At 34.1% G+C, this 23,395-nt stretch overlaps 1 protein-coding gene across 1 annotated transcript; it reads left to right on the top strand.

Moving 5' to 3' along the window:
* Positions 1-687: 687 nt before the first annotated feature.
* LOC128673192 (uncharacterized protein) lies at positions 688-21,821 on the top strand. The gene is made up of 7 exons (XM_053750869.2): positions 688-1,735; positions 11,453-12,124; positions 13,085-13,286; positions 13,469-13,628; positions 16,574-16,837; positions 17,626-17,712; positions 18,607-21,821. Exons 1-7 carry the CDS (start codon positions 1,046-1,048, stop codon positions 18,704-18,706), a joined length of 2,175 nt encoding a protein of 724 aa, XP_053606844.1. The 5' UTR covers positions 688-1,045; the 3' UTR covers positions 18,707-21,821.
* Positions 21,822-23,395: the final 1,574 nt, after the last annotated feature.

Raw genomic sequence — 23,395 nt, 5'->3', positions numbered from 1 at the left:
CATAAATAAACGAATGAATGATAATATTGCAGATTGACTAAGTAGGTACCTTACTGTATGCTCTTTCAACAATTTCCTATTTTTAGTTGTAGGTATTTAAATACCTATCCACCTCCAACATCCTCATATCATCCTTGACAATCCATCCATAACTTTTTAGGATAGTAGTTTTAAAGATATTCCTAATTCTAAGTATGAATATCAAGTCAAGATATATTCGTTAGTGCCTGTACTTTAATAAAATCAACCTTAGTTGTTGCCCGTAGCTCTGTCTGCGATTGCTCGGGTCATCGACTATATAGGTAGTCTAGGTAGGTAATCTTGCCAAATTTCATCAAAATCGGCCCATGAAAGCGTGACAGGCAGATTTTCGAATTTATTATATTTGTATCAATTAAATACAATTCTGACTGTAATTAACATCAACTGTAGCCATTAAGATAAGACAATTAGCATGTTAAATTAACTTAAGTGGATTAAGAAAATCTGTGAATGGATGAGCAAATTTGCTATAATAATCACTGTCTATCGTTACTGATCCAGATGGATTTAATCCTTTCTCGTTGGAAAGCCATTATTTTGTGTTCTTTATATTATATACAGATTTTGAGAGAGGCATTTTGGTTTTCACGCATGCGCCCCTTACTTGCCTCACCCCGGACCTCTTTCCCGCCAGTGACGGCCTACCATCGCGAGGGCCGCCATTCGGCCATACAGTAAAAAATAAAATTAAAAATAATGTTATGAAAAATCAGCCAGTCTTTAACTTAAAAAATTTCAACTAGTGACGTGAAAAAAAATATCGAGCAAACTTATTAGAAATCAAAATGTCCAGTCACGAATCAATACACATGCCATTAACAGGCTCCGACATAATAAAAGTGATCATAAAGTTCACTGCCTATTTACTGTTTTCCATTATGTGCCACGATAGTGAGAAGGAGTTGTTATAAACGACCGTTTAATTCATTATGGAATAAAATGACAATAACATTTTACGACAATAAATTAAACTAGATTAATTAGACGATCAAGTAGATTAACAATGGCGAATACAGCACATTTGATGAGGCGACAGAGTTCGCGGGACCTCTACGCTCAGAGGTCTATAGACCGGATGGAGATGAAAGAGTTGCGTGGGAGACTGGTCACCATGGAGAATGGCCATCCTTCCCACCGAGCTCACGTCATGTACGGAGCTACGAACGAGGCATTCGAAGATACGAGCCCAAACAGGCGATCTTCTGAAACTCCGACCAGTAAGGCCAGTTCTGTGGAAGAACAAGGGGGGGTAAAGCCTGAAGGTGGTGGAGGAGAGAGGGAATCTTGGGATAGTAAGCTAACATTTCTTTTAGCAACGGTCGGGTATGCTGTTGGCTTAGGAAACGTGTGGAGGTTCCCGTATCTAGCTCAGAAGAACGGTGGAGGAGCGTTTTTGATACCTTACTTTGTGATGCTGGCTATTGAAGGGATTCCGATATTTTATTTGGAGTTAGCGATCGGGCAGCGTCTGCGCAAGGGGGCTATAGGCGTGTGGCACCAGGTGTCGCCGTATCTGGGGGGCATAGGGATCAGTTCGGCGGTGGTGTCGTTCAACGTTGCCTTGTACTACAACTCTATAATCGCGTGGTGCCTGTTCTACTTCGCGCAGAGCTTCCAAGCTGAGCTGCCGTGGGCTGAGTGCCCGAAGAAATACTTCGCAAACGGATCCTATACGACTGAGCCGGAATGTGCCGTAAGTAATATACCTATATTTGTTAGAAAGATCTTGTTTATTTCTTATGTACTTACAATGTTTTAAAAGTTCCAATATTTCAATATCATAGGGAATATATCACTGTGATGTTATCACGCCCAAGCGCAGCATTAGAACAAGATGTAAAGCATCGTATTTTGACAATGACAGTCTTCCAAATCAATACATTTATCACCACATCACACTGTTTAAATCATAGATTTAGAATGGCGCGCGGCTCCTGTTTAAATGAGTTTCTTTCGGCAGCTCTTCTCAGCTGTAGTCTTTCCTAAAGTTAGTAGTTTGTAGCTTATTGAGAAATACTATAATAATAAATAATTTTACGTTAAATTTGATAATGTCTAATTTCTGAATATTTTATTAAATATTGATAACTGTACACCGCAAGTGTTTGTGCCACATCTCTTTTATCTCTACTTTCCTACCAAAAACAATATCCTATCGTGATGATCCAAACACGTTTTCCATTGAAACGATTCTAGGCACGATCTATTTATAAAACAAAAATCCACACGCCGCGTCTGTTTGAACGAGATAAACTCAAAAACTACCGAAAGGATATTTTTTCGATTTTCATAAAATATTTCGTGTATTGTTGAGATCGTGATGTGGCTAAGGATTTATGCCGGCTCCAACGCCTACGCGAATTCATGAACATTGCGTAGTTTGTATAAGGGGGTTATTTTTACAGCAATGAAAAATCAGCAATGTATGCCGAATCCGTCAAAGTTCGTCGAACTTTTCCGCGATAGTGTGGAGCCAGCATTAGTTGAGCAGGCAAAGGTTTGTTATGTCAGATACCTTTCGATGACTGAAATCTGACACCAATATTAGTTTAAACATAGGTACTCGATTAGAGTTGATTAATATAACTACATAGGAAGGTACTTATGTTGTGAAATCAGTCACGAATATAATACTTTAGATGTTCGATTTCATAGTGAAGTTTTATCTTGGTCTTGGGTCTGACGTTATCATAGGAAGTTCACTTCCTCTTTATTACGTAACGCCGGATATTCAATCTGGAATTATTGTGAGCAGTCTACGGGATTTGAGTCAAATATAAAGTGACTTAATTCTATAAAATCATTATCATTATCAATATCACTACATATTATAAAACAAAGTCTGCAAACTAACGTTTGTTACCTTTTAAAGTATGCAACGGAATTAAGACGCCCGTCTGTGGATCGAAAGGTCCTAGGTTCGAATTCTACTCGTGCCACATGAGTTTGTATACTAATCTGACTCATGTATAGTAGTTTCCATTGACAACACTTGCTTCCGGTGAAGGAAAACATCGTAAGGAAACCTGCACACTGGTTAATTATTATTCACTTGTGTGTGAAATGGAGAAGGCAATGGCAAACCACTCCATTAATAATGTCAAAAAAGTTGTTGTGTGTGTTTCATTCCACGTAATGACCACGACACTCAGTCATGAGGAATACGACTATGAAGAAGAAGGTACCTTTCATAGGAATCCGTCTAATAAATATATTTTGCCCCATGGAGCAACTGTAACGGCAAATAAATTTATCATTAATTCCTCAATCATACACCTGAAATAGATAGTAGATTCGGCCGGCCAAATTATATGACGATAAAATATTTGTCCGCTACTAAGCTACTAAGATAAAAGGTTGTTTTGTATGCCTTTGGGAATAAATTGTCTTAACCATTACACCACCACCGCTTCAAAGGTACTTGAGTAAAATATAACCTAAAATAGCTCAGGGTACTTTATGTCCCAAAAATTCTACGGAAGTGTAGGTCAGATGTCCCCTGCAGCATTTCTTAAACTAAGCAAGGCAAAAAAACCAAGTACCTACTAAAAATACGATTTCGACCTTAGCACCTTGAAAAAAACTTCAGAAAAGGGTCCAGACTTGAAATGGTCGTTATCGCAAGTGATTTATTTCCCAAATAAGGGTTAAACTCTCCCCGGCTTATATTAAATCCTGGACTTATTACTATAAGTACTATGGAAATACGTTTTTTCTCGTCTCTCCCTAACTTGCTACTTTGAGCCTAAGTGAGTTTTTGTAAAGTTTTATTTGACGATCCATTTCGAATGTTTCACGTTAGTTCTTTCCATTTCGACTTCTGGTTTAAAATTTGATAGATTGATTAAACGAAAATTTTATAATTTGACGACCTCGGTGGCGCAGTGGTAAGGTTCTAGCCACTGAACCGAGAGGTCCCGGGTTCGATCCCCGGTCGGGTCATGATGGAAAATGATCTTTTTCTCATTGGCCCGGGTCTTGGATGTTTATCTATATATGTATTTGTCATAAAATATAGTATCGTTTAGTTAGTATCCCATAACACAAGTCTCGAACTTACTTTGGGGCTAGCTCAATCTGTGTGATTTGTCCTAATATATTTATTTATTTATTTTATTTTAAAATTATTCAGTAACAAAATAGCTATAGGTATGTAGTAAGATTTTTAAAAGAACTTAAGTTAATAGAAAACACAAAATCCGAACCCGGACAGTTAACCAGCTTAGCTACATGCTGTAGCATGAGCCATCACAGCACTGATTCAGCTGGTCATAAGCGAAATAATAATTACATGCTTGTTGTAAAAAAATACAACAAATAACTGGTCATAAGCCAAATAAAAAATAATTAGTTGTAAAAAATTACAACAAGTAACTGGTCATAAGCGAAATAATAATAATTAGTTGTAAAAAATTACAACAAGTAACGCTTCGTCTATATTATAGCTATATTTAAGAACACAGACATAACAAATTGTAGAATTATCTGCACTTACGTAAAATCCAAAATGTTACATAATAACCAATTCAATGTAAGCGTTGAAGCGACATCAGCTTAAACGCAGTTGTCAGTTCACAAATTCTGTCCTTCCAAACTTGGCGTTCGTCAGTTTTCACTCTGGCTGAAAGCTTTTAGGCTTTAAAAAGTTATACCAAAAATATACTCTTTTATTTTTTTACTTTTGTAATAAATATACTAGCGACCCAGCCAGGCTTCGCTCGAGGTCTACAAGCCTTCGTGACTAAATGTTCTAAATGACAATGAAAACCGCACAAAAATCCGTTGCGTGGTTTTAAAAAAAGCAAGAACTGAGGAGAACTGAGAAGCGTGGATGGAGGGCGGCTCGCGATTTGTTTTTATATAGTGATAATAGTGTATAAATAAATGCGTAAGATTGGTTGAACTTAAGTGTGATTGAGGGTGTGTGTTGTTATTTCTTGCAACTTATAACTATAATTTTGTGCAAAACCTTTTAGAGCAATCGGAAACAGGGAAGGTTTGTTTCAAACCAGATTAGATTTACAGACACCTTGATAGATAGCTGGGCAGATGGAACCTAATAGCTTATTTTAAAGATTTTTCAATAACTCAAACCTGTTGTTGAACCTGAAGTGTATTATTTATTAATTAAACCACACTATTAATATTGCCAAGTTTTGGGTGTGTTTCATTCCACTTAATGACCACGACCCTCAGCTATGAGGAATACGACTTACAGAAGAAGAATGTGTTGTTAAAAGAAAACAATCCATAAACATATTACGGATTGAGTTTTCTTTTAACAATATAACTTATTTCGGAAATAATATTTTTCCACGAATCATGTAGGTCTATTTCGAACAATAAGTGACTAAGCGTAGCTCAATTTAACAATGTATCGATAAATTCGGAATCGACAGTATCGGATTCTAGCGAACAAAATATATGATGGCATGTCTGACAAATTGGAGGAAAAGCTGTTTCGCCTGAACTGTTTTTTTGTTAAATAAATGAGTATATTTAAAGACAAGTTGCAAGGTCCTTAGGTTTAAAATAAAAATAACAATAAACTTTATTTTTTCTCCACAACAATACAGGTTTCTAGACTACACTATAACTAAAACATTGTTATTAATCTGCTGTGGAGAAAGCCAGTACCAGCTGAACTAGGTATACAATGTGGAGGAGGCCTGGTGTCATGCAGGACACCAGGCCTCCTCTCAGAAAGAATACCTGACTTAGGTTGTTGAGGGAATTTATACAAAAATAGTGCTTGAACCTAAATCCTTAATTATTAAAGTAATTCAATAGGAGTACAAAATAACAAAATATAAACAGGTTATTCTATATTTAGTTTTCAAGGTGAAAAGGTTTAATATGGCAAATATACTTTTACAGAGTCTTACTTACTTGAAGACAATAGTAAGCACGATATTTACAAAATAACAAAATATAAACAGGGTATTCTATATTTAGTTTTCAAGGTGAAAAGGTTTAATATGGCAAATATACTTTTACAGAGTTTTACTTACTTCAAGACAATAGTAAGCACGATATTAACATAATACAAATAATTGTCACGCACGTATCATTATTAAGTTATTTTTAATGAACACAATATTTTTGACACAAGTTTTTATTGTTGTCAGAGATCTTACTGCATTCAACGAGTGGTGATAAAAAAATGTCCGTGCAGTAAACAGCTGTTGTGAATTTCCCAAGTTGAGAGGGAGATAGATGTACTTGTCGCTTAGTAGGTTTTACATCATTAGGTTAGGTAGGTTTTACATCAGATTATGCAGTAATTCTATGATAAAACATTTACTAGAAATTGACTACTTCGAAGCTTCGGGTCATATCCTAACTTAATTAATCCCGGCTGAGTGGGATAAATCTATGTTAACTGCTATAAAATTAGAATATACTTAACGTTATGTAACAGGCTCTGAACAATTCATAATCTTGCCAGCTGCAGTAGGATATAGGTATACTGAACAGATATCTAATATTATAAATGCGAAAGTAAGTTTGTTTGTTATCTCTTCACGCTCTATCTCCTCAACCAATCTCCCTGAAATTTTGCATAACTGTAGTCATTTTGGGAAAACTACATTTCCCGTGGGAAGTTCACGTGGGCGATGCCGCGGGTAAAAGCTAGTTATATTATTATATATGGAAGTATTCTTCCAGTAACGTATCTGATATGGTAAGTGTAAAAAACTTACAAGGATATACTAAAACCACAGAGCTTAGAATAAAGTTTAACACACCAGTAGAATTTAAGCTGTGGAGTTTCAAGGGAAATGTTGCGATGCCAGCAAAATCAAAATTCATTAAAATGATATTGTAATGTAAGCATTCTCAAGCTTGCCAAAATTTCCAACCTTTATTTTACACAATTTATCGTTTTGATCCATGGTTTTGATAATTTAATTATTTGTAAATTAGTTTATTAAAGTTTTTCAGTTGATGAATAATATTTTTTTTTACAATAATAAGTTAGAAAGAGACGTGGGTGAAACTGCGGGGAAACCCAGTAAATAAATTACGGTAATAGGTTAACCTATTACATAATTTAAAAAGACAAAAAAACAGTAACAGCTTCGTCTTTCATAATATATCGTACTAATATTATAAATGCGAAAGATTGTGTGGATGTGTGTGTGTGTGTGTGTGTGTGTGTGTGTGTGTGTGTGTGTGTGTGTGTGTGTGTGTGTGTGTGTGTGTGTGTGTGTGTGTGTGTGTGTGTGTGTGTGTGTGTGTGTGTGTGTGTGTGTGTGTGTGTGTGTGAGTGTGTGTTTGTGTGTGTGTATACGATACATGTTTGTTTGTTATTCTTTCTTGCAAAATCTACTGGATGGATTGTTATGAGATTTTGTACACGGATAGAATAACATATAGGGTACTTTTTATCTCGATACTACGGGATAGAAGCCTCGGGGCTAAGATAGTTATACATAAGTTTTAATTATAAACAACCAACACACAAAATGGTTAGCACTACAAATATACATGACCAACTGATAGGTAACACGCAATTTTTATTTTTATTTTGGTTATTATTTTTCTTTTGAGTTATATAGCTACTTAGCTAAGTTGTTAACGGTTTAGGTTCCTTTAGATATATATCTGTATTTCTTTTATATATAGTTATCAATTTTGTACCTACTGTGTCCACGAGAACAACTGCCGATGTCCTGTTTTACAGTTTGGCAGGTTACTGTTTTGTTGTATAAATAAATAAATAAATAAAAAAGTTTAAGTTCAGTTAATCATTAAAGATATAACAGTTGCCTTTTGAATAAAATCTATTCAACTTTGGAGTCGGGGGATTCTTAATTTTTTTAAATTTAGTTTTTATTTGCACTCCCAAATAAAACGATGTAATGAACAGACACGCCTACGCGGCTACGCTTCGTAGCTCGTAGACGCCTACGTCGTAGCGATAGCCAAGGTTCGGACTCGTGTCATTATAATGTCATGTCGTGTAAGTTATTATATTTTTGAAAGCGAAAGGTCATTGTAAGCTTAGGGGATTTGTATTATTATTATAGATAGTTTTAATTACCTAGGCGAGCGATATAACGTAGCACAATGTAATGTGCTGTGCGTGTATTACCGCGACATAGAGATATAACTCGAATGTATATTATATATATATATATATATATATATAATATACATATAATATATAATATACATATAATATACATATAATATATAATATACATATATATATATATATATAGTTAGTCAACATCACATCAATTTGACCTTCATTGCAAATTCGCCTCTATTACCGCTGAGATAGAGATCCGTGTAGCGCTACTTGAACTGCGTTTGACTGTACAGTTGTACAAATTACATTTTCTTTTACAAGACTTTGTTTAACGTACGAATAGAATTTTAAAAAAATATTTTGAAGCAGATATATTAAGCCGATTGAGCTTAAATTTTGTTTTGTTTTGTTTGAATAGTAACGCATTATTATGATATGCATGACCTGATGCATCTAGTAACCGCTCACAGCTAGGGAACTCCTCGATAAAAAAAACAATTATATGCATTATAAAAAAAATGTTGACTGATTATTTTACCAAATTGCAAAACAAATAAAAAAAAATTATGTAAATTAATCGAATTTAATTTATTCTTTTTTTTTTTTTCAATTTCTTCGAAAGTTAATTGTACCTACGTTAAGGAATTAGTAAGTACTCCGTTGTACTTACTAAATCCATGACCTACGTTCATAGTCATATTTATCGATTGAAAAGAAATGTCAACAAAGTTCTTTTGTACGACTTTTTTGGTTATAGAATAATATTGAAATCAATGCCAAAACAGAAAACAGACATAAATATTAGGACAATAAGGAAAAATATATAAATTCAAGAAATTTTATACATATAAGAAACCACATAAGTTAAATAACAATAGGATTGCTATCCGATTGGGGCCGCGCTGGAATTAAAGTACAATGAATAAACGTAAATAATTATGGCTATGCTATTTTATGTTACTTCTTTCTTACCTAAATTGCTCAATTACGTACTCCAAGAACCTTAATACAACCGTAATCAGGGCCCATTGTGATCCTCTTCGGATGTGTTCTGTATTTAATTAGCCTTTGTTATCTGGTCATTCACATAGATGAATTACAAATAAAATATTTTTATTCGACAAAAAAATTACATAAATTTAAAACTAAATAATGCGACTTAAAATTAACAATTCAGTAAGTATAATTGTAATAAGTATAATTACATGTTAATTAAATCTATGTTTTGATTAATCATAGCTACTTTTAAGTATTCTACTTATAAAGGCTACATTTGTTAATTGACGTCTTTGGAAAAAAAGACTGCGGTGAAGTTTGTTGCGCCGCTTCTTCTACAACTGCGCTTTGGAAGCCGCCAGTAGACTTAGTTTAAGTAATTTTTGACGCTTTTATGTATATCATTGAATAAAGAATTTTGAATTTGAATGCTATGCTCTCACTGGAGTTTTGATAACCAGTATATAGAACGTAACCTATTTGTAATGGCGACCTCCGTAGCGTAGTAGCCACTATGCACGTCAGCTATGTAGAGGTTCTGTGTTCGATTCCCAGCGCGGCACAAAATATTTGTACCTGTAATCGCAAATATTTGTCTGCGGTACTGGGTATGTTGTGCCCGTTTCCATCGGATTCGTGATAAAGCTAGTGCAAAGTATAGGCAGTTAAAAGTATTGTCAATTGTATTTATAATATTATATATAAATACAATATTATAAATACAAAATGACAGCTTATTTATAAAAATAAGCTGTCATTTATCAACGACATGATACTATATCCGTATTAAAGAAAGGTTTTGTATATTAGAACTCTGAAGGTGTAAAAAATATTTTTGGAAAGTGGCAATGTGACCGTTTTTCACTTCAGATATAAACATCAGTCTCTGCTCCCTTTATATAAGCTTGGCTAAGTGTTTATTTAGGTTGGCAGCCCTGATTGTTTGCTTAGGGTTGCATGGCTGTGAGCGAGTGATGCTACATATGAACTGGTCAAAAATATGTTGATATACGAGCAGCTAACAGAAATAGATTTTGACAGAAAACACTTTTCTATTATATCATGAATAAATTCAATACTTTTAAGGATTTTTGTGGGTACGGTTCCTTAAGTTCATTGAATGACGGAATAAGTATTTTTTTAACAACTGAGGCTAAAAGCAGCCTTTGGCACTCTTTATCTCCACATCAGAAATCATCTCAATATTGGGCTGATCTCCATTTTGACGTGAAAGAAGGATAACGACCACACATTCATATTTATAGGTATGGATAAGCAAGTATGGAACTATGGTTTTCTTTCTCTGTTATGTACACATTTTTAATAAGTACCTATCTATATGGGTGGTAGTCCAAGGGGATTTTAGTTTATTTGTTTATAAAAATAGAGCACTGGGCAAAAAAAAAATATATTTAAAAACGCTGAGAGAATTTATGTTTAAAAACTGTGAAGGAAAACATCGTGAGGAAACCTGCACACTGGTTGATTATTAACTTGTGTGAGAAATGGAGAAGGCAATGGCAAACCACTACAATAATAATGCCAAGAACGTTGCTGTGTGTGTTTAATTCCACGTAATGACCACGACTCTCAGCCATGAGGAATAAGACTATGAGAGAATTTAATACAAATCCCGAAGCGGACATGAAACTCTTTAATAAACGCTTCGAAATTCGAAACACACTTATATTGGAAAGTGCGAAGTTTCTCCTCGTTCATAACTTCAAAACGAGTTCCTGGGCCGTCGTCGTGGGCGTCGAAGGTTAAAAATATACGCGAGGAAAAAAAAACCCGGGAAATATATCCAATCTGTCCACACAGACGGAAAATATTATAAATGGCGTTATTTCGCCATCTCCGTTTTTAAGAGTCTTAACAGCTTAATGAATTGTGGCGACATCTGGCCTTCGGTTTGAGCAAACATTTGAAAAAGAATAATGTTTCGGGAAAGTTTCAGGTGTTGTTTTGTTTGGTAGACTTCCTGGATAAAAACAAAGATTTCTGTGATATTTGGGAAGCGACAAAGCACGTGACTACTTATTATATCCGTTTATTTTATTTACCAGGCCCAAATGTATATACATCCTGTATATACATTTGGGCCTGTCCAGTATATATTCATGTCCAGTAGAATTTGCGTGATCGGTAATAAACATCTTCACTATATAACATCGCATTTATATAATTCTTGTCGGATTTTGACATATCTTCAAATTGTGCACGAACAAAGTAAAGTAATATTTTATTTGTTGATAGAAATCATTTCTGGTTGTTTTATGTAAACTATATTAAATATTCGAACTAGCGACATGCTTCTCGATACCGAAAGATTAGACGCCATTCCTATATTTATATCACGTTGTCTCCTTGTTCCAGGTAAGCAGTCCGACCCAGTACTTCTGGTACCGAACTACCCTGCAAATCTCGGACGATATCAACTACCCACAAAATTTCAACTACAAAATAGCATTGGCGCTCGTCGTAGCTTGGATCCTCGTCTACATGTGTATGATTAAAGGCATCGCTTCATCAGGAAAAGTCGTTTACGTCACCGCAACTTTCCCCTATATTGTACTAGTTATATTCTTCTTTAGAGGAATCACGTTAAAAGGTATGAGCGATGGTCTCATTCACCTCTTCACGCCGAAATGGCACACTATTTTAGACCCTGTTGTCTGGCTCGAAGCGGGCACCCAAATATTCTTTTCGCTTGGCCTAGCTTTCGGCGGCCTAATTGCCTTCTCGTCGTACAACCCTGTCGATAACAACTGTTACAGAGACGCGATAATGGTCTCTATGACGAACTGTCTAACGTCTATGTTCGCTGGCATCGTTGTTTTTTCGATTATAGGCTTCAAAGCCACAATGGTGTACGAAAAATGTTTGGAAGATCGGAATGCTACGTTATTGGATGTTTTCGGACCAGCTTATAAGTCAATGGTGTTCCCTGACGCTGGACAGATGGTGGCGGTGAACAGAAACGGGAATTTCATCAATTTATTAATGCCTCATTTGCCGGAGTGTGACCTTCAGAAGGAATTAGATAATGTAAGTAATCAACATTAGTTATTTGATCGACTAATGTTCCCACATTTAGTATCTACAGAACGATTCAGACGAGTAATTAACTATCAATTAAACTATCACACTAACTAAGATATTATGAATGTAATTGATAACTAAATTGACTGAAATAAATTGAATTAATTACACAAGTGCAAACATTTTACATGTTTATAGCAAAGACAAATAGTTGTTTAAATTAATGTCCGGAAAATAACAGGAACTTTCTAATTATTATATTACTTCAAATTATTTTCAGTTATTCTAAACACGAAACATAGCAATAAGTTAAGATACGAATAACATAATGTAGTATAGATTTTGAGGGCAATAATACATCTTTTATACATAATGACTATCGATTATATAGATGTGAATTTTGTACCGATGTATGTTACCGTTACCGTTTTAAAATTTACCGGATTCAGAAATTTTGTATATATAAATTATATTTATTTCAGACCATGTTCATACTTACATGAAATAAATTAATAAATACTTTACTAAATTCACGTATCAGATCGGTTTTAATATATAAATTGTGCCGACAGACTAAAAAAAAAAAAGACAAATATACATCCGCGCCCACACTGAACTAAATAAGTAATTTTGATTAAATTTCTTGCGCGTGTTTTCTTTTCCTTCTTCGTCTTGAGTCGGAATGGCTATTATATAATTTTCAACCAATATATGGCTACGCTTATGGCTCATTTAGGGCTTCCATAGTGCAAGACCTCTTTTATTCACAAGTTCGTTGCTCCAAACGGAATACGCGTGGAGAGTGCGCAAATGTGACGCCTATTTACCTTCCAAGAGTTGAAGACATGATTTATATCTATATATCATTTTTAAACCCAACTTATATTCGTAAATTGAGCATAAACTTTTTGCCTAGGCATATAATAATTTCGTTGAAGTTCAGCAGGGAAAACTTTTTTTTTTTAGACAGCCTCAGGCACGGGTCTCGCGTTCATCATCTTCACAGAGGCGATCAACCAGTTCCCTGGAGCTCAGTTCTGGTCGGTGCTGTTCTTCCTGATGCTGTTCACACTGGGTATTGACTCCCAGTTCGGCACCCTGGAGGGGGTCGTCACGTCTATTGTGGACATGAAGCTGTTTCCCAATCTGAGGAAGGAATATCTTACTGGTAGGTGAATTAAACGTATGACGGTATCAGGATCAATAACGTTTGCTATGGCGCCATTTGCGCATTATTACATCGCTCGAAAATATTCTTTTTTTTTTAAACTATACTTATTAAACGTACAGATATTTCTTTAACTATATAATACTATATGTATTGACAATACTTTCCATTTTAATTCCCAGGAGGTCTATGCCTGGTCTGCTGTCTATTGTCTATGGGATTCGCCCACGGCGCTGGCAGCTACATCTTCCTACTATTCGACATGTACAGTGGGAACTTTCCATTACTCATCATTGCCTTTTGCGAGTGCATCGGCATTGCGTATGTCTATGGGGTCAAAAGGTCAGTATATCAATTGTACGCGACCGTAACAGCAATGCTCTGTTAATCAGTCGCGCCCCGTTACTTTGATTGACATCCGTCGACGTATTAACGCAGAATAATGTATAAATAGGCTAGTGGAGAATTTTTTGTTTTGATGACTATTCAATGACCCTTACAGTAATAGAAACGCATGTGAAAAAATTACTGTGATAATGACAATGCTTTCAAAGATATGACAAAAATAAAATCACACATTTTCGAACTCGTCCAAACGCTCCATACCATACTTAATGATATGTAGGAGTGACGTCACAATCACAACGTGTTCGCTAAGGTTAAGAAAGCTATGTTTGTTCGATAGCTACATTAAATAATACGTTTATGGTGATGATAACTTCTTAATTAAAGTTGCAGTTAAAGTGCATTGTTACAGTCTATGAATTATCATAATGATCTTAAATATATCTGTTTTATCTAAATTATACATATTTTTTAAATTTTCTGACCTTACGGTTTTTACACTGTCACCCTGTATAGATATTATTTCGACGTTAAAGAAAATGGAATATAATTCTCGCCAATAGCCTAATATGCATATAAACTAACTTGAAAGTTATATAAGTTAAGTAATATTAGTTTTCCCTCAAGCTCGGAGGGAGAACCCCCACCCACACAGTAAGTACATATTGATACTTATCTCGATAAGCAACGAGCCGCTTGGGAGCGGTGTGGCGAAAGGGCGAATGTCGTTTGGACAGAGATTTAGAGGATAACTGACACAGATAATAAATTTATGTTTATAGCCACATATAAATGCCAAAATGGTTGTAAAAAAATTTAAATGTTTCCTTCACGAAGAGTGGTATGGACTCTTTTTAGGTTGCTGTATATGGAATTTAGAATATGACGACTTCATTTAGAATATGACGTGAAAAAGTGCCTGTGAAGGCCTAATTTCTGAATAAATGATTTGATTTTGATTTTGGAAAGTACACTGTACCTACAAAATCCTGAATATTATTGTTGAAACGTTAGTGAAAACGCTGGAATAATATTTTTTGATCTGAATTTTCAATCTTATAAACCTTTTTCTGATTGTCCCGGGTCTTGGATGTTTATCTATATATGTATTTGTTATAAAATATAGTATCGTTGAGTTAGTATCCCATAACACAAGTCTCGAACTTACTTTGGGGCTAGCTCAATATGTGTGGTTTATCCTCATTGATGTATTTATTTATTTTATTAGCTTTTGCCCGCGTCTTCGCCCGAGTAAATTCCCTATGGAAAAAGTTTTTATGCCCTTCTCCATAGTTACACGTATGCCAAATTTTAAGAAAATTTGTTTAGTAGATAGAGCTTGAAGAGGTAACAACTAAACAATCTTACTTTCGAATTTATAATATTAGTTAGGATTTTCAGTATAAGAGATCGTGGTAGATTTGAGAAGGTACGGACTTTTAATTTACAACTTTTTATTTAAATTGCAAATTATGCAAATATGTTCGGGTGGAATCATCGATCGAACCGATGTTTTGTGTACACGCGTAGATGACAATGCAATAGATATGCATGACCGCTTGATGCACTCAGGATGGGCTCCCAATGAGGGATCTTCTCAACGGTTGTGCAGCAAAATTTTTTTTGGTACGTGTCAAATGCAGTGAGTTCTCTCTGATTACAATAAAGCTTGTGTCAAAAATTATATTTATGTTAAAAAAACTTATTTAAAAATATCCCTGTATGGCCTTAAATATTACGAAACGCAATGTTCGAATAAGAGAATACGAAGTAATCTTTAAATGCTCTCGCCAAGACCGGCTTGTAGGGTCCAAATCTCTTAAGAGGTTTAAGCAAAATATTGCCTCTCTAGTGGAATATTTTACTTAAGTTCTTTTGAATAGCAGAATTACATGAATTCGTAATCTATTGAACAACCATAGATTAATCACAGACAGTCGCGCGTGCAGCTTTGCAAAAGGTACGCGTATATTTGTGTGAATTAATTGTTTTTTGACATGTTTTAAACGTAGATCTAAGGGTGAGTGCATCGTCCAATTTGACGTTGACTTTAACTGGCGCGTCGCCGACGTTTAGACAAAATGGCGCACTTAGCATTTTTCTGCGCACGTTAAAGTTAACATCAAAGTTGACGGTGCAACCCACCCTTGGAATATCTACGTGTGACGACTTATTCTTTTAGGGTCTTTATCTATAAGCATACAAATTTAGGCCATAATGTAATATAGCATACTGTATTATGATTCTTACGCATAACTAATGTAATGTAACCTAACCTAAAAGTTAATTATGCCACATTTACCTGTAATTTATCTAACAAATTACGATGTCTTTTGTCAAGACTTGTTTTAACAGGCGTAGGTATTTGTAACAAATGTATACATAAGTCACGATGCCCAAACTTGTTAATAAAAGCTTTAACTAATTGTGGCTGAAAGTTTATAAATAAGTAAGTAGAATTAATTAAGAATTAATTTGAATTCATTGCGTAATGAATACTAATAAGATCTTTGGCGTTTCGGTTTTTCAATTGGTCGATAATAAATATAACTAGGTGTAATGAAAATTTAAATTTAAACGTTATTAAACTTTTTAGTAACAAAATAAAAATCGCTCCATGCAAGCTTATACAATTGGCGGGAATTTCATCTGTCAATGTGCGAAACATATTTAAACTGAGAACACATAGTGACATAACTTTATCAGTGGCCAGTGTATCGAACATAAAATACTTGGGGGCTACATGAAACATAAACCAGGTAGCACATCATTGCGTCCACACCATAGATAAAAGAAATATATGGTCCACACATTCTCCTTCTTTTTTTACAAGATGTGTACACGATATGAAAAAAAGAGACAGCATGTGATATAGCAGGTTACTATGCTATGTGTTTGTATGTTTACTTATTTGTAATAAATTTATTTCACAATGATTCCAGATTCGCAGACGACATAGAACTAATGACTGGCACCAGACCAGGGATCTACTGGCTCATCTGCTGGAAGTACCTATCTCCAATGGCGATGTTGGCCATCCTGATATCTTCGTTCGTGGAGCTGGCCACAGACGGATCAGGTTACGACGCCTGGATACCGTCAGAGGGCGACACTGTTAAGAAGCCGTGGCCTATTTGGGCTGTTCTGTTGGTTGTCGTCTTGGTACTTGCCTCTGTGCTGTGGATTCCTGTATTGGCCATTTGCAGGTATAGTTTTGACTATACTTCCATCGCATCGTCATCTTCCTGGGTAAAAACGCGGTGCGGTATAAGTGTATGATCTTTATTAGTTTAAACTAGATGTTGCCCGGGGCTTCGCTCCTGTAGGAATTTTGAGATATACCTATAGCAATCTTGGGTAATGTACATTTTTAATGGTGAAATAATTTTTGAAATCAGTTCGGAGATTACCCGCCTCAAACATACAAACTCACAAACGCTTACCTCTTTATAATAATAGTATAGAAGTATAGATATGGCGTCAGTGGCGTAATTACACTCTTTGGGTCCTGTCGCAAATTTTTGACGAGGAAAACATTGTCGACTTGCAACATCCTGCAGTTACGCCAATTATTAGCGTTTTGTCGAAAATAGTGAAAAAACTTGCAATAAGTATCTTTTTTTTTCTTCATAATTCCCTACTGCTTCTCTGCATGTACCCTAGTTTCGTTCGAGGACCCCAGGGTCAGAGTAAATAATAACCTTAAAATTTTGAAGATTCGGCTGTGATTTTACAACCGGCCGCCTGCCTGGCGTCAACACTTCTTGGGAATGATAGATAGATAGATAGATAAACTGTTTATTTATATCAAGGACACAAAATATACATTTATGATACACTAAACTATTAAAAATGAATGCTATTGTTGTTTACCAGCTGCCTTGGCTGTGTCCCTTAGACGCCGCGTACAATATCCACAGGCGGATACGGAGTGGTTCTATTCGAGGGCGGGACCACAGAGCACAAATATGATAAGTTATTTAATGATTTTCAGATACTTCGGTATACCAATAATAGATGATGAAGAAAGGGCCTGGTTTCCTGCTGAAGAGCTGCGCGACTTCCACGGCATTGAACCAAGGTCAGATATTCATTGATGGTCTTTCCTTGTTTCGAGTATCTTGGTTATTCCTAATGTCCTTCGTTTTGTTGACCACAGCTCAGTCTATGGTAGCCTGACCTCGAGTCATGAACTGTATAAATGCGAAAGAGGGTGAGAGCGAAGAGAGGGCGTTACTGTGCCACGGTGTGGGTACTTTGTCTTTAAAACGGCATTACTCAGTAAAAGTATTTGTATGTTATGGCACCTATTTATAACAAAATTCCACAACAAGTTAAGATCAGAATTGAAATTTATTTAAAAAGCACCTCAGGTTCTTGCTGATTGATAAATGTTATTATAATTTGAATGTTTTTTTTAATGATAGACTCAGATAATTTTTTTGTTAATTTAGTTACTTTTATTTATTCGATTTTGTTTTGTGGGATTTAAATTTGGTTATTAAGTTCTCCATTTAAATTTGGTTGGCATACCCGTGGTTATTAAGTTTGTCTTTTAACACCACATTGTAAAAAAAATGAAAACTCATGTTTTTCCAAATAAATAATCTTTGTCTTTGAAAGTCTGTCTGTTCCGTTTTCACGGCTAAACCATTGAACTAATGTTGATATAATGCTTGTATTTACGGACCCCGCAACAAACATAGGCTACGTTTTCTTTCAAAAATCACCCCCACTGTCATTTGGGAGGGTGAAAGTTTGTATGAAATCAAGTTGAAACGACGCCCAAAGACGAGTTCATCGGCTATCAGACAAAAATACTAGTCCTAAAATTCTGTACTCTGTAAACACATTAATCACAAAAAAACAATAATTATGCTTTCAGAAGTAACTGTTCCACGCTGATGCGGGTAAACAGCCCTATTCCTAATTTCATAAAAGTGGATATTATTAATATTATACATTTTATCTTCAGGCCGGTGTCCGCAACAGAAACATTATTATTTTGCACGCGCCCGGACGGCAGCGAGCGCTGCTGCTGGCCGGGCTGCTGTGACACCGACGACGACGAGTAAGGGATACCCAACTAGCGATTATACTCGTCCCTCCTTCCATTGTGACGGGTATAAATCGGACGTTACATGAACAATCATTGTGTAATTCAAAGCATTTAAATCCTGAAAAAAAAAATGCGTCGTAAGATTCCTTCACTAGGAGACAGGTTACAACCGAGTAAGAGTTTTAAGGATGTTGATTAGCGTATGTGAGACATCTATATGCGAGCAAGAAGACAACATCGCAGTAATCGTAGCGCTTCTAAACTCCACGTGTACCAGCGAATGCGTAGTTCGTATCAGTGCTTTTATTTACCGCAATAAGAAACCAGCAATGTATACGGAATCCGCCAAAGTTTTGCAAACTGTTCGACGACATTGTGAAGCCGGCATAACACAATAACACAATTGGGAGTGTCAAAGAAATCAAGTTATAGCATTTTAGTGGGTCTCCTGTCTCCTGGTAAATTTGCGCCAGAAGGCGATACGGCTTTCCGGAGATTCGGGATGTCTGAATGTCTTTTTCCATGTGGCTGGTGGTCTGCTTAAACCCTAACGACTGTACTCTACACTACATTGACAAATGTGATTTGCATCGAATCGTGGAGAGAGGAGAGAGCGAATTAATGAGTTTCGATATCGATAGTACCTATACATCGATTAATATTTTGTATCGAAACGCAAACAATGCTTTCATAAAAAGGCCGGTTTTACCGATTTGATGTCCCCAGAAGCCCTAAAACATGGCAAGATTTATGAGATTTAATTTTAGCCAAGAGTCCGCTGGGTAATATGATAATCAAGATCTGCCGATCCTTACTAGTTTAAAAAAGTAGTTGTGAAAATGTTGAAAATTGTCCTGACTTTTTGGTCATAAAAATATATGATTATATTATGAACTAAATTTTGTATAAGTATACTATTATTTATTTCCATAAAAGGACACCGTAAAAATCGATTAAAAACGCAGTAAATCGTAGTTAAATTGTGATTTTAATAACAATTATAATGATCAACTGTGCATTTAGACGACAATACTAATATTTATAATTTCATCGATAGTATAATGAGGAAAGAATAGTTACGCATATCGACAATATGACAAAACATTTCGATCAAACATATCTTATAACTATAAAATCCCTTTTATAATCTTTTGGGCCCTATAGTCTAACTTGAATAAATAGGTACTTATATTTACCTACCGAAATACATCTAAGGGTGCGTTGCACCAGTCTACTTGACGTTAACTTTAACCTGCGCAGAGAAACGTAAAGTACGCCATTTTATCAAAGCGACGGGAGCGCGGAGGTTAAAATACGGATTCGAAAAAATAAAAATACAGATTCATTTTATCACAATTAAATAACGATTATTTTATTAACTGTCTGTTTTTATATCGTACATAAGTACTTTTGAATTGTTATTATTATTATTAATTATTATTTAAGTACTTTGAATTATATTTGGAAAATAGATAGGTTGCAGTAATAACTGTACTGATTATAATATTTTAAGATTTTCTATTATAACTTATTTCATACATGTATGACAATAAATAAAAATATTGGCAGCTACATACCTAACTTAGTATAAAACTGATTCTGTAATGACTATATTGGTACAATAAATTGATTATTCGTGACAATAAATCTACAAGTAAAATTTATTCTTCTATAGATGTAAAATTGTTTTAGTTCTATATTTATTGTTACTAAAAATGTATATTCCACGAACGACAATACAGTTTTGATGTATGTATTAAAAATTTAGTTCAACGATAGTAATTATATAACATTGTTGAATTTTTAAATGAAGATAAAAGTTTTATTTACGTGTTTTGAAAAAGTATGAAAACTATCGTAAGTAAATATTTTAGCAGAAGCTGTTATAATTTACAAAATAAAAGCAATGCCAAGAATTAATTGCTCTAATATTCGTAGTCATAAAATAAAAGACAATAAATTTGTTAATGAACACAATACTTTTATTTCAAGAATTAGGGGATTTTGCATTTTGATATTAATTATACATACTTATTGTATTTATGAATAAAAATATTTTGCAATCTAATTTTTAAATGATCATCATTTATATAATTAGATAGATGTTTTATACAATTTATTTGATTGTGTGCCAATATAATATGTACCGTAAACTTACAAAATTTACATTTATGAAGTGAATTTATATTTTGTATTAACTAGATATTTATTTGTTTTATAAATCGATGTTGTTTAATTTATTCAATATAAGAAATTATATAAATGTTTCAAATTATTTCCTTTGGATCTAACATGCGTTAAATGGCAAATACCCACATAACTGTTTATAACCATATAAAAATAATAATTATAAGATTCGATGTGATAATGATTGTTACATTTTTTGATTAATATTGCTAGACATATTTACTCCCATTGTACCTATATTATAAACATTTATCGTTGGTTTTATAGCTTCTATATCTAGTTGTTATTATAGGCACTGATTATGTAGTATCTGTAAGAAATTTAGAAGTAATAAATATATATCATACGTCCTCTAATATGGCCAATATGGCCATGTCACTAATGTATTTAATAATAATATATATATTGTTGTTTGTTGTCATGACATTATGAAAACTAGGCATCATACTGTTATTACGTAAGAATAATAGTCTACTCTTTCATCCATCGTTTAATTTATATAACAGATTTGTATCAGTAAATGATAATTAATATAACGAGTTTTTTAAAAAAGCTAGAAATTACTATATGTATAATAAATAAATATATATGATATTAAAAAATAAGTCGTTAAACAATTAATGACTTTAAATCTATTTAAAAAGCACCGCAAGTCTTTATTAACTGATAAATGTTATTATACTTTAAATGATTTCTTTAATGATAGACTCGGATAGAATTTAGGGCTAGTATAAGTACATTATAATTCTTTTTTTGTTTTGGATTTGTAGTGGATAGCATGCTCCTCTTTATTTAATTATATTTGCATACCTATATTCGGTAAAACGTGTAGGTTTAATTCATTGTGACTATTTGTACTCATGTTTTTGGCAAATAAATGTTTTCTTTCTTTCTTTCTTATTTCATATATTCTTTAATGATTTCTAGCTTTTTTTGAAACTCTCTATTATTCGTTCTTAATATATTTATTGTATTTGAGTTCTATAAAGAATGTAAGTACCTAATTTAAAACATTTTTTATCATCAGACATCTAGAACATCCGTGTTTTTATATAATTATTTATACAATTCGAGTCAATTAATATACCTACCGATTGCATTGTGAGCGAAATTAAATTTTAATTGCTTGCTCACAAGTAACTTTATGTAGAAACTGCTTAAATGTGTTACAAAATGATCTTATGCGATTGCACAATGTAGGTTTAACTTATCTAATTCAAGTTTGTAAAGCACAAAAGTATTTTTTTTGTGTTTGGTCGATGTTTTTGATGATGTTATTGTTTAGTCAGGGGTAGAAACGATAATATATGAGCCAGAAATATTACTGAAATATGTTAAATTTGCGGCTTTGATCACTAATATTTATTTATTTATATGATAATAAAATAATTCATTGCATTGTGGTTGCGTCCAAGAATATTTGTTAGAAGCGGAGTTGGGCGTAATCGATCATATTTGTAATCTGATTAAATTGAGATTACTCTCAATCGGGTTTATAAGTAATCTAATAACTGGAAAAAATCTACATTGAATGTAATCTTGATTTTTTCCAGTTTGGAAATGAGGTGAGTATCACGTTTTTATTATATACACGTGACCTTCGAGCACCGCGACTTTTGACTCTGTCTACCCCGTAAGGTAGGTTAAGTGGTGAACGAACTGGACCTCCGAATCTCGTAACCCATCTTTCTAACTCCGAGTCGAATAACACGTGATATATATCACCCACCAAACTGCTCCTGGATTGCTATTGAAAAATCATGTAATCTTTGGAAAGTAATCTCGACTAATGTAGATTTTTTTCAAAATTATTTTGTGTAATCTGTAATCCTTTCCGAAGATTATAAAATGTAATCGCAATCCTTAAACGTTAATCCAATTACTTTTTACCCATCTCTGGTTGTAAGTAACGCACAAAAAAAAAGTAGGTGTTTACTGACAGCTCGTTATAAAAAAAAAAAAGGAATTGTTAGTCAAAAGTTGAAGAAGAATACGTAATTTAGTGGAAAATAATAACAGCTGCATCGAAATTTCATGTTTTACATATTCTGCACGTTTTTAAGCAAGTATGCCTTACGAATTATGAAAATTTATTTTAAATGGTGTAAAAGGATATATGTAGGTAGATTTAAGCTAGTAGAATAGTGGATAATCTACTTATTTTGATAGTTTCGGAGCATTTTCTCGATTCTTCGTTATTATCACATCCATTCGTCCTATTCTTTTTGTAAATTTTGACTTTGTTAAATAGTAAAATATAAAAAAAATTATTTCTGTGATTAAGAGATTCACTTAAGTTTTTCACTTTGCTGATATATTATCTCGCCTTCATAAGATAACCCAAATGTGACATATCAAACAGATACCGCACACAAAATGTGTCACAAGTATCGGATATGATTAACTTGGCCAATCACATCATCTAGCGGTTAGTTCATCTGTCAGATTAGAATATATGATATTTGCTCAGAAAGTGGTGGCCCTTATTCTATAAAACCGCTCCGGATACAAACATAGG

Source organism: Plodia interpunctella, chromosome 10 (genome assembly GCF_027563975.2).
Source record: "Plodia interpunctella isolate USDA-ARS_2022_Savannah chromosome 10, ilPloInte3.2, whole genome shotgun sequence".
In the NCBI taxonomy this organism is placed as follows: domain Eukaryota; kingdom Metazoa; phylum Arthropoda; class Insecta; order Lepidoptera; family Pyralidae; genus Plodia; species Plodia interpunctella.
The sequence above is the reverse complement of the archived record's forward strand: the minus strand, read 5'-3'. Positions and strand labels throughout refer to the sequence as shown.